Source organism: Fusarium solani (assembly GCF_023522795.1).
Source record: "Fusarium solani strain SB1 chromosome Unknown bctg00000008, whole genome shotgun sequence".
Lineage (NCBI taxonomy): Eukaryota > Fungi > Ascomycota > Sordariomycetes > Hypocreales > Nectriaceae > Fusarium > Fusarium solani.
The window spans coordinates 2,441,335-2,453,585 of record NW_027072148.1 but is presented as its reverse complement, the minus strand read 5'-3'; the positions used below and the strand labels follow the sequence as shown (position 1 = coordinate 2,453,585).

At 53.3% G+C, this 12,251-nt stretch overlaps 5 protein-coding genes across 5 annotated transcripts; 4 read left to right on the top strand and 1 right to left on the bottom strand.

The window, feature by feature from the left end:
• Positions 1-257: 257 nt before the first annotated feature.
• Positions 258-1,592, bottom strand: MRS44_012823 (uncharacterized protein; the record flags this gene model as incomplete). The annotated part of the gene is made up of 2 exons (XM_046267786.2): positions 258-1,276; positions 1,331-1,592. The coding sequence occupies 2 exons, from the start codon at positions 1,590-1,592 to the stop codon at positions 258-260; spliced, it is 1,281 nt and encodes a 426-aa protein (XP_046126600.1).
• Positions 1,593-2,638: 1,046 nt separating this feature from the next.
• MRS44_012822 (uncharacterized protein) lies at positions 2,639-6,487 on the top strand (the record flags this gene model as incomplete). Its single annotated transcript, XM_046267787.2, has 3 exons — positions 2,639-2,688; positions 2,788-5,784; positions 5,848-6,487. 3 exons carry the CDS (start codon positions 2,639-2,641, stop codon positions 6,485-6,487), a joined length of 3,687 nt encoding a protein of 1,228 aa, XP_046126601.2.
• Positions 6,488-6,895: 408 nt separating this feature from the next.
• MRS44_012821 (uncharacterized protein) lies at positions 6,896-8,203 on the top strand (the record flags this gene model as incomplete). The annotated part of the gene is made up of 3 exons (XM_046267788.2): positions 6,896-6,999; positions 7,081-7,395; positions 7,447-8,203. The coding sequence occupies 3 exons, from the start codon at positions 6,896-6,898 to the stop codon at positions 8,201-8,203; spliced, it is 1,176 nt and encodes a 391-aa protein (XP_046126602.2).
• Positions 8,204-9,011: 808 nt separating this feature from the next.
• On the top strand, positions 9,012-10,250 carry MRS44_012820 (uncharacterized protein; the record flags this gene model as incomplete). Its single annotated transcript, XM_046267789.2, has 1 exon — positions 9,012-10,250. The coding sequence occupies one exon, from the start codon at positions 9,012-9,014 to the stop codon at positions 10,248-10,250; it is 1,239 nt and encodes a 412-aa protein (XP_046126603.1).
• A 798-nt stretch (positions 10,251-11,048) lies between these two features.
• MRS44_012819 (uncharacterized protein) lies at positions 11,049-12,154 on the top strand (the record flags this gene model as incomplete). Its single annotated transcript, XM_046277547.2, has 2 exons — positions 11,049-11,120; positions 11,174-12,154. 2 exons carry the CDS (start codon positions 11,049-11,051, stop codon positions 12,152-12,154), a joined length of 1,053 nt encoding a protein of 350 aa, XP_046126604.2.
• Between the last annotated feature and the right edge of the window lie 97 nt (positions 12,155-12,251).

Genomic DNA, 12,251 nt, shown 5'->3' with positions numbered 1-12,251 from the left:
CCGGATAACTAGCTTCTACTGCTAGTGTTATCAATAAGGCTTCTTGCCAACCTCTAATAGCCCGACTTTGTTTCCCATCTCTGATTGCATGTGTGAATTACCAATGCCATTCGATACGACATGCTGGCTAACAACTGTCTCGGGTTGCTACCCATGTTTATAACCGTTTTTCCTTTCCTTTCCAGAGCCACGTTCACAGGGTATCACAACGTGAGTTGTCCTCCATCAAAAATATCATCCACGTACGCCTCCCCTTTTTAATCCAGACCATCAAAGCCCATGATGCCGTGGGCTCCCATCGGTCCCAGTTTGCTGCTCTGCACCTCCTTGCGTCGCTTTGCCCGTCGCTTCATCTCGGCGACTCGCTCCTCGTCGCTGTCCTCGTCGCTATCACTATCCGCAGCTCGCTTGCCAGAGTTGATTTCCTCATCATCACTGTCATCGCTGTCTTCGTCATCGTCGTTGTCGCTATCGTTGCCGCCTTGTAGCTCCGAGAGCTCCTCCCACAGCTTGACACTCTTGCCTCCAGCGCTAATAAGGCGGTTCTCCGAATCGAAACCCAGAGACACAACGCTCTCCATATGATCGTGGCGCAGGTTGGCCGAGACGTCGACTTCACGGCGGACCAGGTCGACGACACGAAGGCTTCCATCACCGACGCCACAGATGACCTTCTTTCCGAGTCCCATTTCTTGGGGTACCAGCACCAAGGCGTCGATACTTTCACCTCCGCTCTTCTTACCGCCGTCGACAATGATGCGCTCTTGTTGATCATCCCATGCGCCCTTGTCCCAGAGTGTCAGGACGCCAGATCCGGAGCCAATGGCCAATATGCCATTGTCACGGTGTCCCTTAGGACCCATACCGGGGACGAAGCAAGAGGTTAGCAGCTCGTCTTCTTGATCCTCGCTGCGCACAAGCACTCCTCTCCTGACATCTGTGACAGCCAGGGTCGTGCCACCAGTGCTGACCCATTGCTTAGGAAATCCGCTAGTGCTCTCCTTGGTAGGTGGCAGAGGTGTGATCGAGGAGACGTAGTCGGCGTGGGGGAAATGGGTTTGGGCAGGCTTCTTGCCAGGAGCGCCGTCGCGAAGGTCAATTATGTGCAAGGCGCCTGAGTCGGTCGCAAGAAGGAGGCTCTGGGGGTTCAGGACGTGGAGCAGGGTAGGCGCATCGGGCATCGATGTTGTACTCGGGATGGCGAACTTGGAAATGACCTGGCCAGTGGTCGGTTCGAAATGTTTGACGAGGGAGTCGGTTCCGGCCGAGTAAACGGCTGTGTCCTGTCAGTATTGGCCTGGTGCGCAAATGAGGCCTCAACAGTACTTACCTGAGCCGTCATGAGCATAAACAAGAGACCTGCAGCTGCCCTTGTGCCTTCGCGTGCGCCAGACAGAGTCAATCATGCTCTTTCCATCACTAAGGACACTGGTATCTCCGTCGGCGCTCTCGTCAGAGCCGGTGCCGGGAGGCAATCGAAAGGTCTCGACATGTCCGCTGGAGAGACCAACGGTGAGCAACGGCTCAGTAGGGTGAAGGGCCGTGGCGAAGACATCGGCTGTCAGGGGCAGTGTGCAGGTGTTTTCGAACATGGTTGTGGATGATTGAAGGACGGCGCGAGTCGCAGCTTGGAAAGAATAGAGAACAATGGAAGGTAGGCGCAAAGAAATTTCGAATTAGAAACAGGTCAGGGGCCAATCAACTCCAGTGAGCTGAAGTGTTGACACTTTTGCCCGGATCTTGTACAATGGGAATGATGGGCCAGAGCCTGGTTGAAACTGGTCAACTGCAGATCGAAATGTTTCGCATCTGAGGCTGGAAAAAAAAGATGGCAGCTCAGCTCCAGGAAGTTTGTACAGTGTCGATATTACCGATAACTCGTATTGGGCACGGTGGAGGCGGGTACCTGCCTACCCTACAATTATACAATGATCTCTCACGGTAATTGACCAACGTATCACTCGGTCACGACAACCCGGATGAATAACTTGAACACAAATCGTGAAGTATATAGGTTTGCACTTTATTACTGTGTTACTTACGGTGGAAATGGGTTCGTGGTTCGTCCCGATTGCAATGTGGAAAAGCTTGTTTCAACCTTGCTAATCTTGCCTCCTAGAATGGGAGAATTGAGAGGCAGGTGTCAAATTGCATCTAATGGATGCCCATAAACAGGAATAGCATGATTAGCTAGAAGCCTCTCCACTTAATGTCGTCAATGACATCGATCAAAGCCAAATAAGGAACACAAGACACTGATTATTGGTGGTGGCTCTATCTAACGATAGAGATCCATGTCGATTGCCATCGAAGCTCGATCCCGATCGAAGCCGACAAGTCAAATGGTGGACGCCTGGCGCCGTAGCTCCCTTGTCACACCATGCTTAGTGCCCGTTTCTTCTGTACATCTGGGTCTAGAACGACCCCACCTCCTTCAATGTGGCGATATCCATCCATGGCCGTACCTAGTCACTACCTACTACTGTATCTCCCTACTTACCTAACTTGCCTACTGCTCATATGGGTCTCAGACTGGTCTGCACACAAATCGAGACCGTCAATTGTTGAGCCCTATCTTTTTCCTTACATGCGCCTGTCCGCTTCCGCAACCCTTGGCTCATGCGCATGAGTCTCGACCATGCCAGCTGAAGGGATCACGGAGGCAACTCGAGAACGAGAAACGTTCAAGTACGTCATGCCCCCTGTCAGTTTCCAGCTGGGCCTCTTCGCCACGACCATAAGCATCCCGGCGGTGCAAGAGTTCGTCTAATTCTCCGTCCATGTTAGATACGACTCGATCCTGATTGCCAACTCGGTCCGCAATGACATCGCAAACCCGATACCCTCGTCTGCACTGCATTCGTGCTCTGATCCATCCCTGACAGCCCTGGCTCAGGTCGCTGTCTTGAGATTAGGAGCCTCTCGTGCCCTCATTTCCTTGTTCGACTGCCAGCGTCAACACATCATCGCTGAGGCCACGCCTATGCTGAGTATATCCGCCAACGCCAAATCACCAACCCATGACTCAGAGCAACTCTGGCTCTGTGGAACTTCCATCCCTAGGTCCTCTGGAGTATGCGAGCACGTTCTTACCTCTCGAAGGTCGGACTCGACATCCGAACCACCTTCCGCTGGGGGGCTCCCCGTCACCGTCATTCGCGACCTTTCTGAGCACGTCGTCTTCCGAGAAAAGAGCTTCTGCCAAAGCTGGCCCCGGAACCGGTTCTACTCGGGTGTACCAATTCAGTCCCCTCGGGGCATCAACATTGGCGTCTTTTGCATCTTCGATGCGAAGCCCCGCCCGGGCCTGGATGATGCGTCCATTCACCTCATGCAAGATGTCTCGAAAGCCATCCTGAAACATCTAGAACTGCGACGATCTGGCGAGGGCCGTCGCCCTGCAGAGCGCATGGTGCGCGGATTGGGGAGCTATGTCGAGGGAAAGGCCACAATGTCTGGCTGGCAGGGCAGTTTCAGCCACGCCTTTGACACGAATCCTGCCACCGAGGAGGGCTCCCTGAATTCTGGGCAGCAAGACTTGCAACGTCGACAAGATGAGCTTGAGTCCGGCTCCATCGTCGACACCACCGAGCCCGAAAAGATTAGACCGCTGGCAGAGTCCTTTATTCTTGCTAGTCCCACTGAAGCCGGGACATCCGCATCGTTTGGTTCATTGAGCGATCAATCAATACCGCTGGTAGACCAGCCCCGACACATACAGTTACGCCGAATTTTCTCAAAAGCTGCCAACATATTGAGGGAATCCATCGAGGTCGAGGGTGTACTCTTCTTGGACGCGAGCGTTGCATCCTTTGCCGGCCTCGTTGGCCGTAGAAACCTACCACGGTACTCGAGCACCAAAAGGCGGCCATCCTCCTCATCCTCTTCCTCAAACTATAGCGAGTTCAACGCAAATCCAATACCCTCGAGCAATTCGGATACGGCGCCAGCCACCTGTAGTGTCCTGGGGTTTTCGACTTCTATATCGTCCAGCATCGATGGCCAAGATCCAACAGCCCGCAATCAATCACTCCCTGAACGACATTTGCAACGATTGATTCGCCGCTACCCAAAGGGAAAGATTTTCAACTTTGATCATCATGGGGTGTTGGCTTCGAGTAGCCGTTCTGGAGAAGAAGCCACACCTGTTTCTGGTCAAGGGTCAACTGGGCACGAGAATGACCAGAGTGACCACCCAAAGCTCCCACGACGGCGTGAAGGGATACTTTCGCGCAAGGATGAGGGTAAAGTAATTTCAAATCTCTTCCCAGGAGCCCGCAGCGTGGCTTTCGTACCTCTCTGGGATTCAAACAAGCAGCGTTGGTGTTCGGGCTGTTTTGCCTACACCATGACACCCACACGCATCTTTACTGTCCAGGGCGAGCTCAGCTATCTATCGGCATTTGGCGCAGCCATCATGGCCGACGTGGCACTGATGGATAGCTCGATTGTGACCTCGGCATCCACTAGTCTTCTCAGCTCACTCTCCCACGAGCTGCGATCTCCGCTCCATGGAATCGTCCTGTGTGCAGAGCTCCTCCGCGACACCTCGCTGGATGTGTTTCAAGGCGATGTGCTTCGCTCTGTTGAAGTTTGCGGCCGCATTCTACTTGATACCATCAACCACTTGCTTGATTGGTCAAAGATCAACAACTTCATCCAGAGTCCAAGAGAGCCATCGACACATCTGACGCGGCCTCCGAGACGGGGTGTGCAATCTCCGCAGAGGAATTCGGTGGCGGACGGAATGATGTACATCACTTCGGATCTGGACGTGGACATGTTGGTGGAAGAAATCGTCGAATGTGTCCACGCTGGACATACCTACCAAGAGCAATCCTTGTTTCGTTTCCGTAATCAAGAGTCACCGGAAAATAGTGATGCTCATCCGCACACTAGACTTGACGGCATAGATGCTGCGGAGAACTCGGGTGCGTTTGGTAGTACAAACAGGTCGCAACTGAGCTCGGAAAGAGTCGTGGTGATTCTGGACATTGATCCTACAGTAGAATGGACATTCTGCTCTCAACCGGGGGCGCTTCGAAGGATCATAATGAATCTCTGCGGAAACTCACTCAAGTACACGAATCGTGGCTTCGTCAAGGTAGCGGCTTACCAAGAACCTCCAAGTCAGCGCGGGTCGAGAGATCGAGTTGTTCACATTGACATTATCGACACTGGTCCTGGAATCGGGCCGGATTATCTCAATCATAGTCTGTTCAAGCCCTTTACACAAGAGGACACACATTCTGCGGGAGCCGGTCTTGGTCTCAGTCTTGTGAGGAAGTTTGTCAGAGCACTTGGTGGCTCGATTCACATCCAGAGTCAGGTGGGTAAGGGGACGAGAGCGACCGTGAAGCTTCCACTTCAAGTTTCTAGTCTTGAGGCGACCGAGACAGTGGCCGAACGGGACGAGTTCAAGGCACAAGTGATTGAGCTGTCTCGTCTGCGCGTCGCGGTGTTGGGATTCTCGCCTTCCCACAGTGGTTTGGACCCTGCTCAGTGGAATTTAAAGGAGTTTGACGAACAGAGGTCTCTGGAGAAGATATGCCAAGACTGGTTGCGCATGCAGGTTGTTGCCATGGATGAGAGGTCAGAGTTTCTGCCAGATCTTATCCTTTGTGACGAGAACCATGTTGGACTCCTCACGAAACAACCGCGCAACGAATCATCATCTCCAGTCATTGTCGTATGCCACAGTGTGGCAGCAGCTCGCAAGAGGGAAAAATCGCACAAGTCACTGCAAAAACTCAACGGGGGCTTGTTCAGCTTCATCTCTCGCCCGTAAGTTAACCTCCCACACTTTTATAAGATGATCGGCAGCTACTGATAGTCTATGATGCTTAGTATTGGGCCCAGGAAGCTGGCCAAGGCCTTGGTGCTTAGTTTCAGGCGATGGGTGAAGTTGCAGGCCTCGGCTGCCGAGGTCTCGAGCATCTCGACAATACTTGACCGGCTCCCCCCGCCGCCAGAAGTTGATGAGACTCCCTACGAACCCGGTGACCAGCGCAGCAATGCCAAACGACCGCGTCTCGAAGTTACGGAATCCAATGAAGAAGTCAGAACCCCCAAGCCGCCGGCTCAAGAGAAACCCCAGGATACTCGCGAGCCCCGGTTCCTTCTCGTGGAAGACAACGCTATCAATATGAGGATTCTCCAAGCATTCGTGAAGAAGCTTGGCCACGTATACGACGCAGCAACAGATGGGAGACAAGCCGTTGATTCCTACAGAGACGGAGGTGGACGTTATCGGTGCATTCTGATGGATATATCCATGCCGGTGATGGATGGATTCGAGGCGACTCGCCTGATTCGGGGGTTCGAAAAGGAGAAGCACCTTCCAAGGTGCCACATATTTGCCATATCTGGGCTGGCCTCGAAAGAAGCGCAAGAAGATGCGTTTGCGACGGGGTTGGACCTGTTCCTCTCGAAACCGGTGCAGCTTAAGGAGCTGAGCCGCATCCTGAAGAGCCATGGCATTGTCTAACGGACATATTAACGAAGCAACAAAGCAAGCAACGAAATATCCTGTAAACAGTATACCTACATTACCTACATTGTGGATAAATAACACAACCACAACAAGGCCGAGTCGCGTATTAGCCGGCTGCCATGAACTTGTCCCTGTCTGACTGAGTGAAAGTGAAGTCTGGGCGCTGTCAAGTATCGTAGAGATGAACAATAATGAGAATAGAGGAGGACACACGCTATTATGACGAGTTGGAAGCACTGCATGAGCTGCGACGGTCTGCGACCGGCCGTTCGTTACATGTACGGTGCGTGATCAGCTGCGGTGGCCAACGCCTGTGACTGGGTGGGTCTTCTTCACCTGCGACCACCCAACCTCCCTTCCGCCAATATCAACACTGTTCTTGTCGTAATTGAGAGCGACAAGATGCATTTCGTGAGCACCTTCTGCGCATGGCTCATGGTGCTTTCAGCAATGGCGGCTGCTGATTCTAGCAAAGAGCCTTTCCGCTGCATCATGTACCTGACTGGGTGAGTTCTGTTGCCACACCAGAGGTGGAAGGGTCCATTGGCATGAAGTTGGGGTTGGACAATACACTGACTATATCTCAGCCAGCACAATGTTGTTCCCGGAAAAGAAGACACGAGAGATGTATCCCACGTCATTCTTGCCTTTATGCGCTCCGAAGTCTTCAATGTTGACGAGACTCCCGATGAATTCCCTCTGTTCACCACGGTCAACAAGGTCCGTTCTAGCTTCTCACGCGACACCAAAGTCATGGTGGCGATTGGAGGATGGGGTGATACCAAGGGTTTCGAGGAAGGTGCAAAAAGCGAGACGTCGAGGAAGCGATGGGCTCGTCAGGTTGCTGCCATGGTTGATGCGACTGGGGCAGACGGCGTCGACATTGACTGGGAGTACCCAGGGTATGTTCTCTCTACTGACATGGCTTGAAGGCGCACTGACTCGAATCCTAGAGGAAATCGTGATGACTACAAGCTGATACCGAACTCAAAGCGCGAATGGGAGATTGAAGCCTTTGTCTCGCTCCTCCTGCATCTTCGCGCTGCCCTTGGGCCGGACAAGCTTTTGTCTGCCGCGGTGCCTGGCAAAGAAGTCGACTTGATGGCATTCACATCTGACACGGTTCCTAGAATCATGAAAGAGGTCGATTTTCTCAGCGTCATGACGTACGATCTGATGAACCGTCGCGACAACATCACCAAGCACCACAGCGGTGTTGCAGACTCACGAGACGCCGTGCAGCGCTACATTGACCGCGGTGCTTCGCCAAAGCGGCTCAATCTTGGGTTTGGGTACTATGTCAAGTGGTTCTTGACGGAACAGTGCGATGCCTCAAACCCGATAGGCTGCCCTGCCCAACTGCTTGAGGACCCCAAGACTGGGGCGGATCTAGGCAAGACGGGTGCTTTTAGTTGGCACGACGAGATTCCCGGCGATGTGGCTGAATCGTTTGCCCGTGCGCGAGATGGAGGAAGCTATGACGATGATGGGAGCTACTACTACTGGGATCCTCGAGAGCTCCGATGGTGGTCGTTTGATACTGAGAAGAGTATCCAGAGGAAGATGGACGACGTTGTCCCGCAGGTCAACGTGGGCGGGGTGTTTGCTTGGGGCCTCGGAGAAGATGCACCGAAATTCGAGCACTTCAAGACGACGACTGAAGCAGTTCGTAAGATACGAACAGCCGATGGAGCTAAGGACGAGCTATAACACCAAGAGGCCGCCTCCACGTGCTCACCAAAACGCATATGCAGGCTATGACATGACTGCCAAGCCTTGTCGACTCGGCCGTCCCGGATAGAGATATTCATCCGCGAATTAAAGACTTGTCTCGGGGATATTGGTGTTTACCTTAACCGGGATATGCATAGCTCTAAGCTAGGGTCCTCCAATTGAGCTCCTGCATGACGAATCATAAGCTTCAAACTAAACACGCATCGACCACGGCCGATCCTTTGAGTGCGACACTGCAGAGTATCTCCCCCGCTCTTGTCCTCCAACGATACCAGCCTCCTCTCCACACGTGCCCGTTGAGATACCGTTCCTCGTGGGCAGGGGAGCTTGTGTGCCCACCGCGAGGTCCCGAAACCATGTGTTCTTGCTGCAGACGTTGACCTGTGAAAGCCTGCGATCGGCGTCATGATCCCTTCGCCTGGGTTGGGGCTATTCCAATCCTAAACACCGAGGTCTCGGCGAAGGACCACCAGCTGGAGCTCCCGCGGCGCCATGTCTGGTGAGGAATCGACCCGTCCCTGCGAGACGGGACCCTCGCTGCGACGTCATCTGGGTGAACTTCCTGAATAGGCTTATCCGTCGCGGATCACTGTTCGCAGGCGTTGCTGAACGTCCATAAAACCTGGAGGGTGCCCAGGCTGTATCGAGGTCGTTCTGGTGTTTTGGTCAGCCTCAGTCTCAATTGCGGCCTCAATTCCTCGCTCCTCACCAGACCGACCTGGTGCTTTGGTTCCCTTGTGCCGTTTGTCTCTTGTGTCTATCAATTGACTCGTTCTCGTCCAAGATGCGCTTCTCGACTTCCCTCCTCGCCGGTCTTGCGGTTGTGAGCCCTGCTGCGGCCGCGCCCAAGCCCAACTATGGCGAATACAAGCCCATCAAGCAGATCGAGCTTGGCCCACGACCCTACTTCCTCGCCAACAACATGGACGAAGGTCCTCTCAAGAAGAAGCTCCAGTCGTGCTCTGAGAAGCGTCAGAAGCCCTCGGAGTGGTCCATTGCTCACCGTGGTGGTGGTACCCTCATGATCCCTGAGCACTCTCTCGAGTCCAACCTTGCCGGTGCCCGTATGGGTGCTGGTATCCTCGAGTGCGACGTGGCCTTCACCAAGGACCGCCAGCTCGTGTGCCGACACTCTCAGTGCGACCTCCACTACACGACCAACATCGTCACTATCCCCGAGCTCAACAAGAAGTGCACGCAGCCCTTCACGGCGGCTAAGGATGGCAAGCCGGCTTCGGCCAAGTGCTGCACCAGCGATATCACTCTCAAGGAGTTCAAGACGCTGTGCGCAAAGATGGAGGGCTTCAACGCCAGCGCCACCAACGCCGTCGATTTCCTTGATGGCACGCCCAACTGGCGCACCGACCTGTACGCCACGTGCGGCACTGTCATGAGCCTAAAGGAGCACATTGAGCTCACCAAGTCGCTCGGCCTCAAGCACACCCCGGAGCTTAAGACGCCCGAGGTCAAGATGCCGTTCCAGGGCGACTACACGCAGGAGAAGTACGCGCAGCAGCTGATTGACGAGTACAAGGAGGCCGGCGTCAAGCCCAAGAACGTCTTCTTGCAGAGCTTCCTGTACGACGATATGCTGTACTGGCTCAAGGCCGAGCCCAAGTTTGCCCGCCAGGCCATGTACCTCGATGAGACGGGTGATACCCCCGAGACCTTCAAGACTGCCATTGCCAACCTCACCCGCTATGCTGCTGACGGTGTAAAATACATTGCGCCTCCTCTGCCATACCTCGTCGCTCCCAAGAACGGCGAGATTGTCCCCAGCGAGTATGCCATCCAGGCCAAGAAGCTCGGTCTCGGCATTGTCACCTGGAGTCTGGAGCGATCCGGTCCCCTTAAGAACGGTGCGAACGGCAACTACTACTATGCCACCATTGCTTCAATCGTCGACAACGACGGCGACGTGTTCAAGCTGCTGGATGTGTTCCGACAGATTGGAGTCGTTGGCGTCTTTTCCGACTGGAGCGCTACTGTGACTTATTACGCCAACTGCTTTGGCCTCAAGTAGAGGAATGATGAGATGATAATGATTAGAAGATAGATTTGAAGAATTGAAGATGCCTCTTCTTGCACCACTTTTTGCTGCGTGTGCGTTGTCGTTCGAGGTGTTGATTAGAGTTAAACGTCTTTGTTCTAGAAGACGCCTCGTAACGGTGGCTCATTAAACTTGCATCTCAGAACGACGTTAAGAAAGGGGCATTAGATAACTAAAAAGATTCTGGAAATATTATTTCTTTAATAACAAACTCACAGCACTTCCTATTTGACATCACCTCGTGGAGAGAATTACCCTTCTCGACGATCACCTCAAACAAGCAATTCCCAACGACGACTCGCCCTTTCGAGGCAAGTTTCGCCGATCGGAACAACCAATAGATGACGGCGCTATAGAGTAGCTTGGTTTGAACCCCAGCGTGGGCAAGGATGTGAGGTCATGGTTCCTCCACCATCCTTCAGCTCTCGTTGTCCGAATGGTTGGATCCCCCATCTTTTTTCTTGCTCACGCGAGAGTCTGGGGAATGGACAGGCTAGAGGAGTATGGAGTCGGAAGACTTGAATGAGGAATAACATGTTGTGACATTGCTCGAGTCAGTAGTCCCCGCCCCCGGATTCTACCCCATGAAGTACCCCGGATTCAACGGCTACAACTTGATAGTGTGAGGGTTGGGTAAGGGAGGTTTTTGCCTCGACTAGAAACCCTTTAAACCTTCTTCGTCCCCACCTCCCTCCCGCTCAGAGTAGTCTTCGTCTTACTCGGTCCCCATCTCTTCCTGTCCTTGAACGTTTGAGCGATCGGCGGGACATAATGTCTGTGACAAGCGCCGGCGACGGCAAGGTGACGGGGTTGACGTACAGCTCCGAGTCCGTTATGGTCATTGTACGTCTGCTCGAAAGCACTATTCCATATTGCGGTGATTAATCTGTTGATAGGCCTGCTCAGCTCTGGCTTTGTACAATGGCCTCGAACTCCTCGCACTCATCTTCACAACATTCAAGCACCGTCGAGGCCTCTACTTCTGGAGTCTTCTCCTCGCGGCGTTTGGCGTCGTGCCCTACACCCTCGGCTGGCTGATTGACTACTTTGACCTCGTCGTCAGGTATGTCGGCATGGCCATCTGCAGCGCCGGCTGGGTGCTCCTTATCAGCGGGCAGTCTGTCGTGCTATACTCACGACTTCACCTGGTCCTCAGCAACATTCAGATCCAGCGCGCCGTGTTCTGGATGATTGTTTTTAACGGGGTTACGTGGCATACGACTATGACGGTGTTATTGTTTGTTACGAGGTCTTCTTCGAGTATGAATGGGAGTCAGACTACGCCTCTGTACAAGATGATGGAGAAGGTCCAGATGACTTTTTTCTGCGTCCAAGAGTTCATCATCTCAGGGTTATATATCTGGAAAACGGTCGACATCCTCAAGACGTCGTTTGGAAGCAAGCGCAAGTTCATGTGGCACCTCTTCATCATCAATCTCGTCATTGTGGCCATGGATATTGCCCTCCTGGTCATCATGTACAAGAACCACTACACGCTGGAGCAAGGGATAAAAGTGGTCGTCTACTCGATCAAGCTCAAGCTCGAGTTTGCAGTTCTGGGCAAGTTGGTCGAATTTGTGCAGAACCGCGGCGGCTCGAATCCCTCAGGTCCAGAATCACATCACCACACGGGCGGGTTCGTCGAGTTATCAGGAAACATGCCAAAAGTTGGAAAGGTACGCTCCAGGAGCAATCCCGAGCCGGAGACTGTGTATCTTGAAGAGTTGCCGTCGTCGCGGAGGGGAAACGAGCAGATTACTGTGACGACAAAGATTGAGGTAGAGCATGAGAGGAGCGAGATGGAGACGGGGGATGATGACAGTACGGATCAGCTGTATGATGCTGCGATTAAGCAAATATCCAAGGGAGGGAACTGAACCTGTAGTAATATAATTTCTTGAGTATATTGACTCTTCATGCCGCCCCTGCTCTTGTTGGGCCTTGTCATGTAGAAGGACTCGTGTATCGACCCAT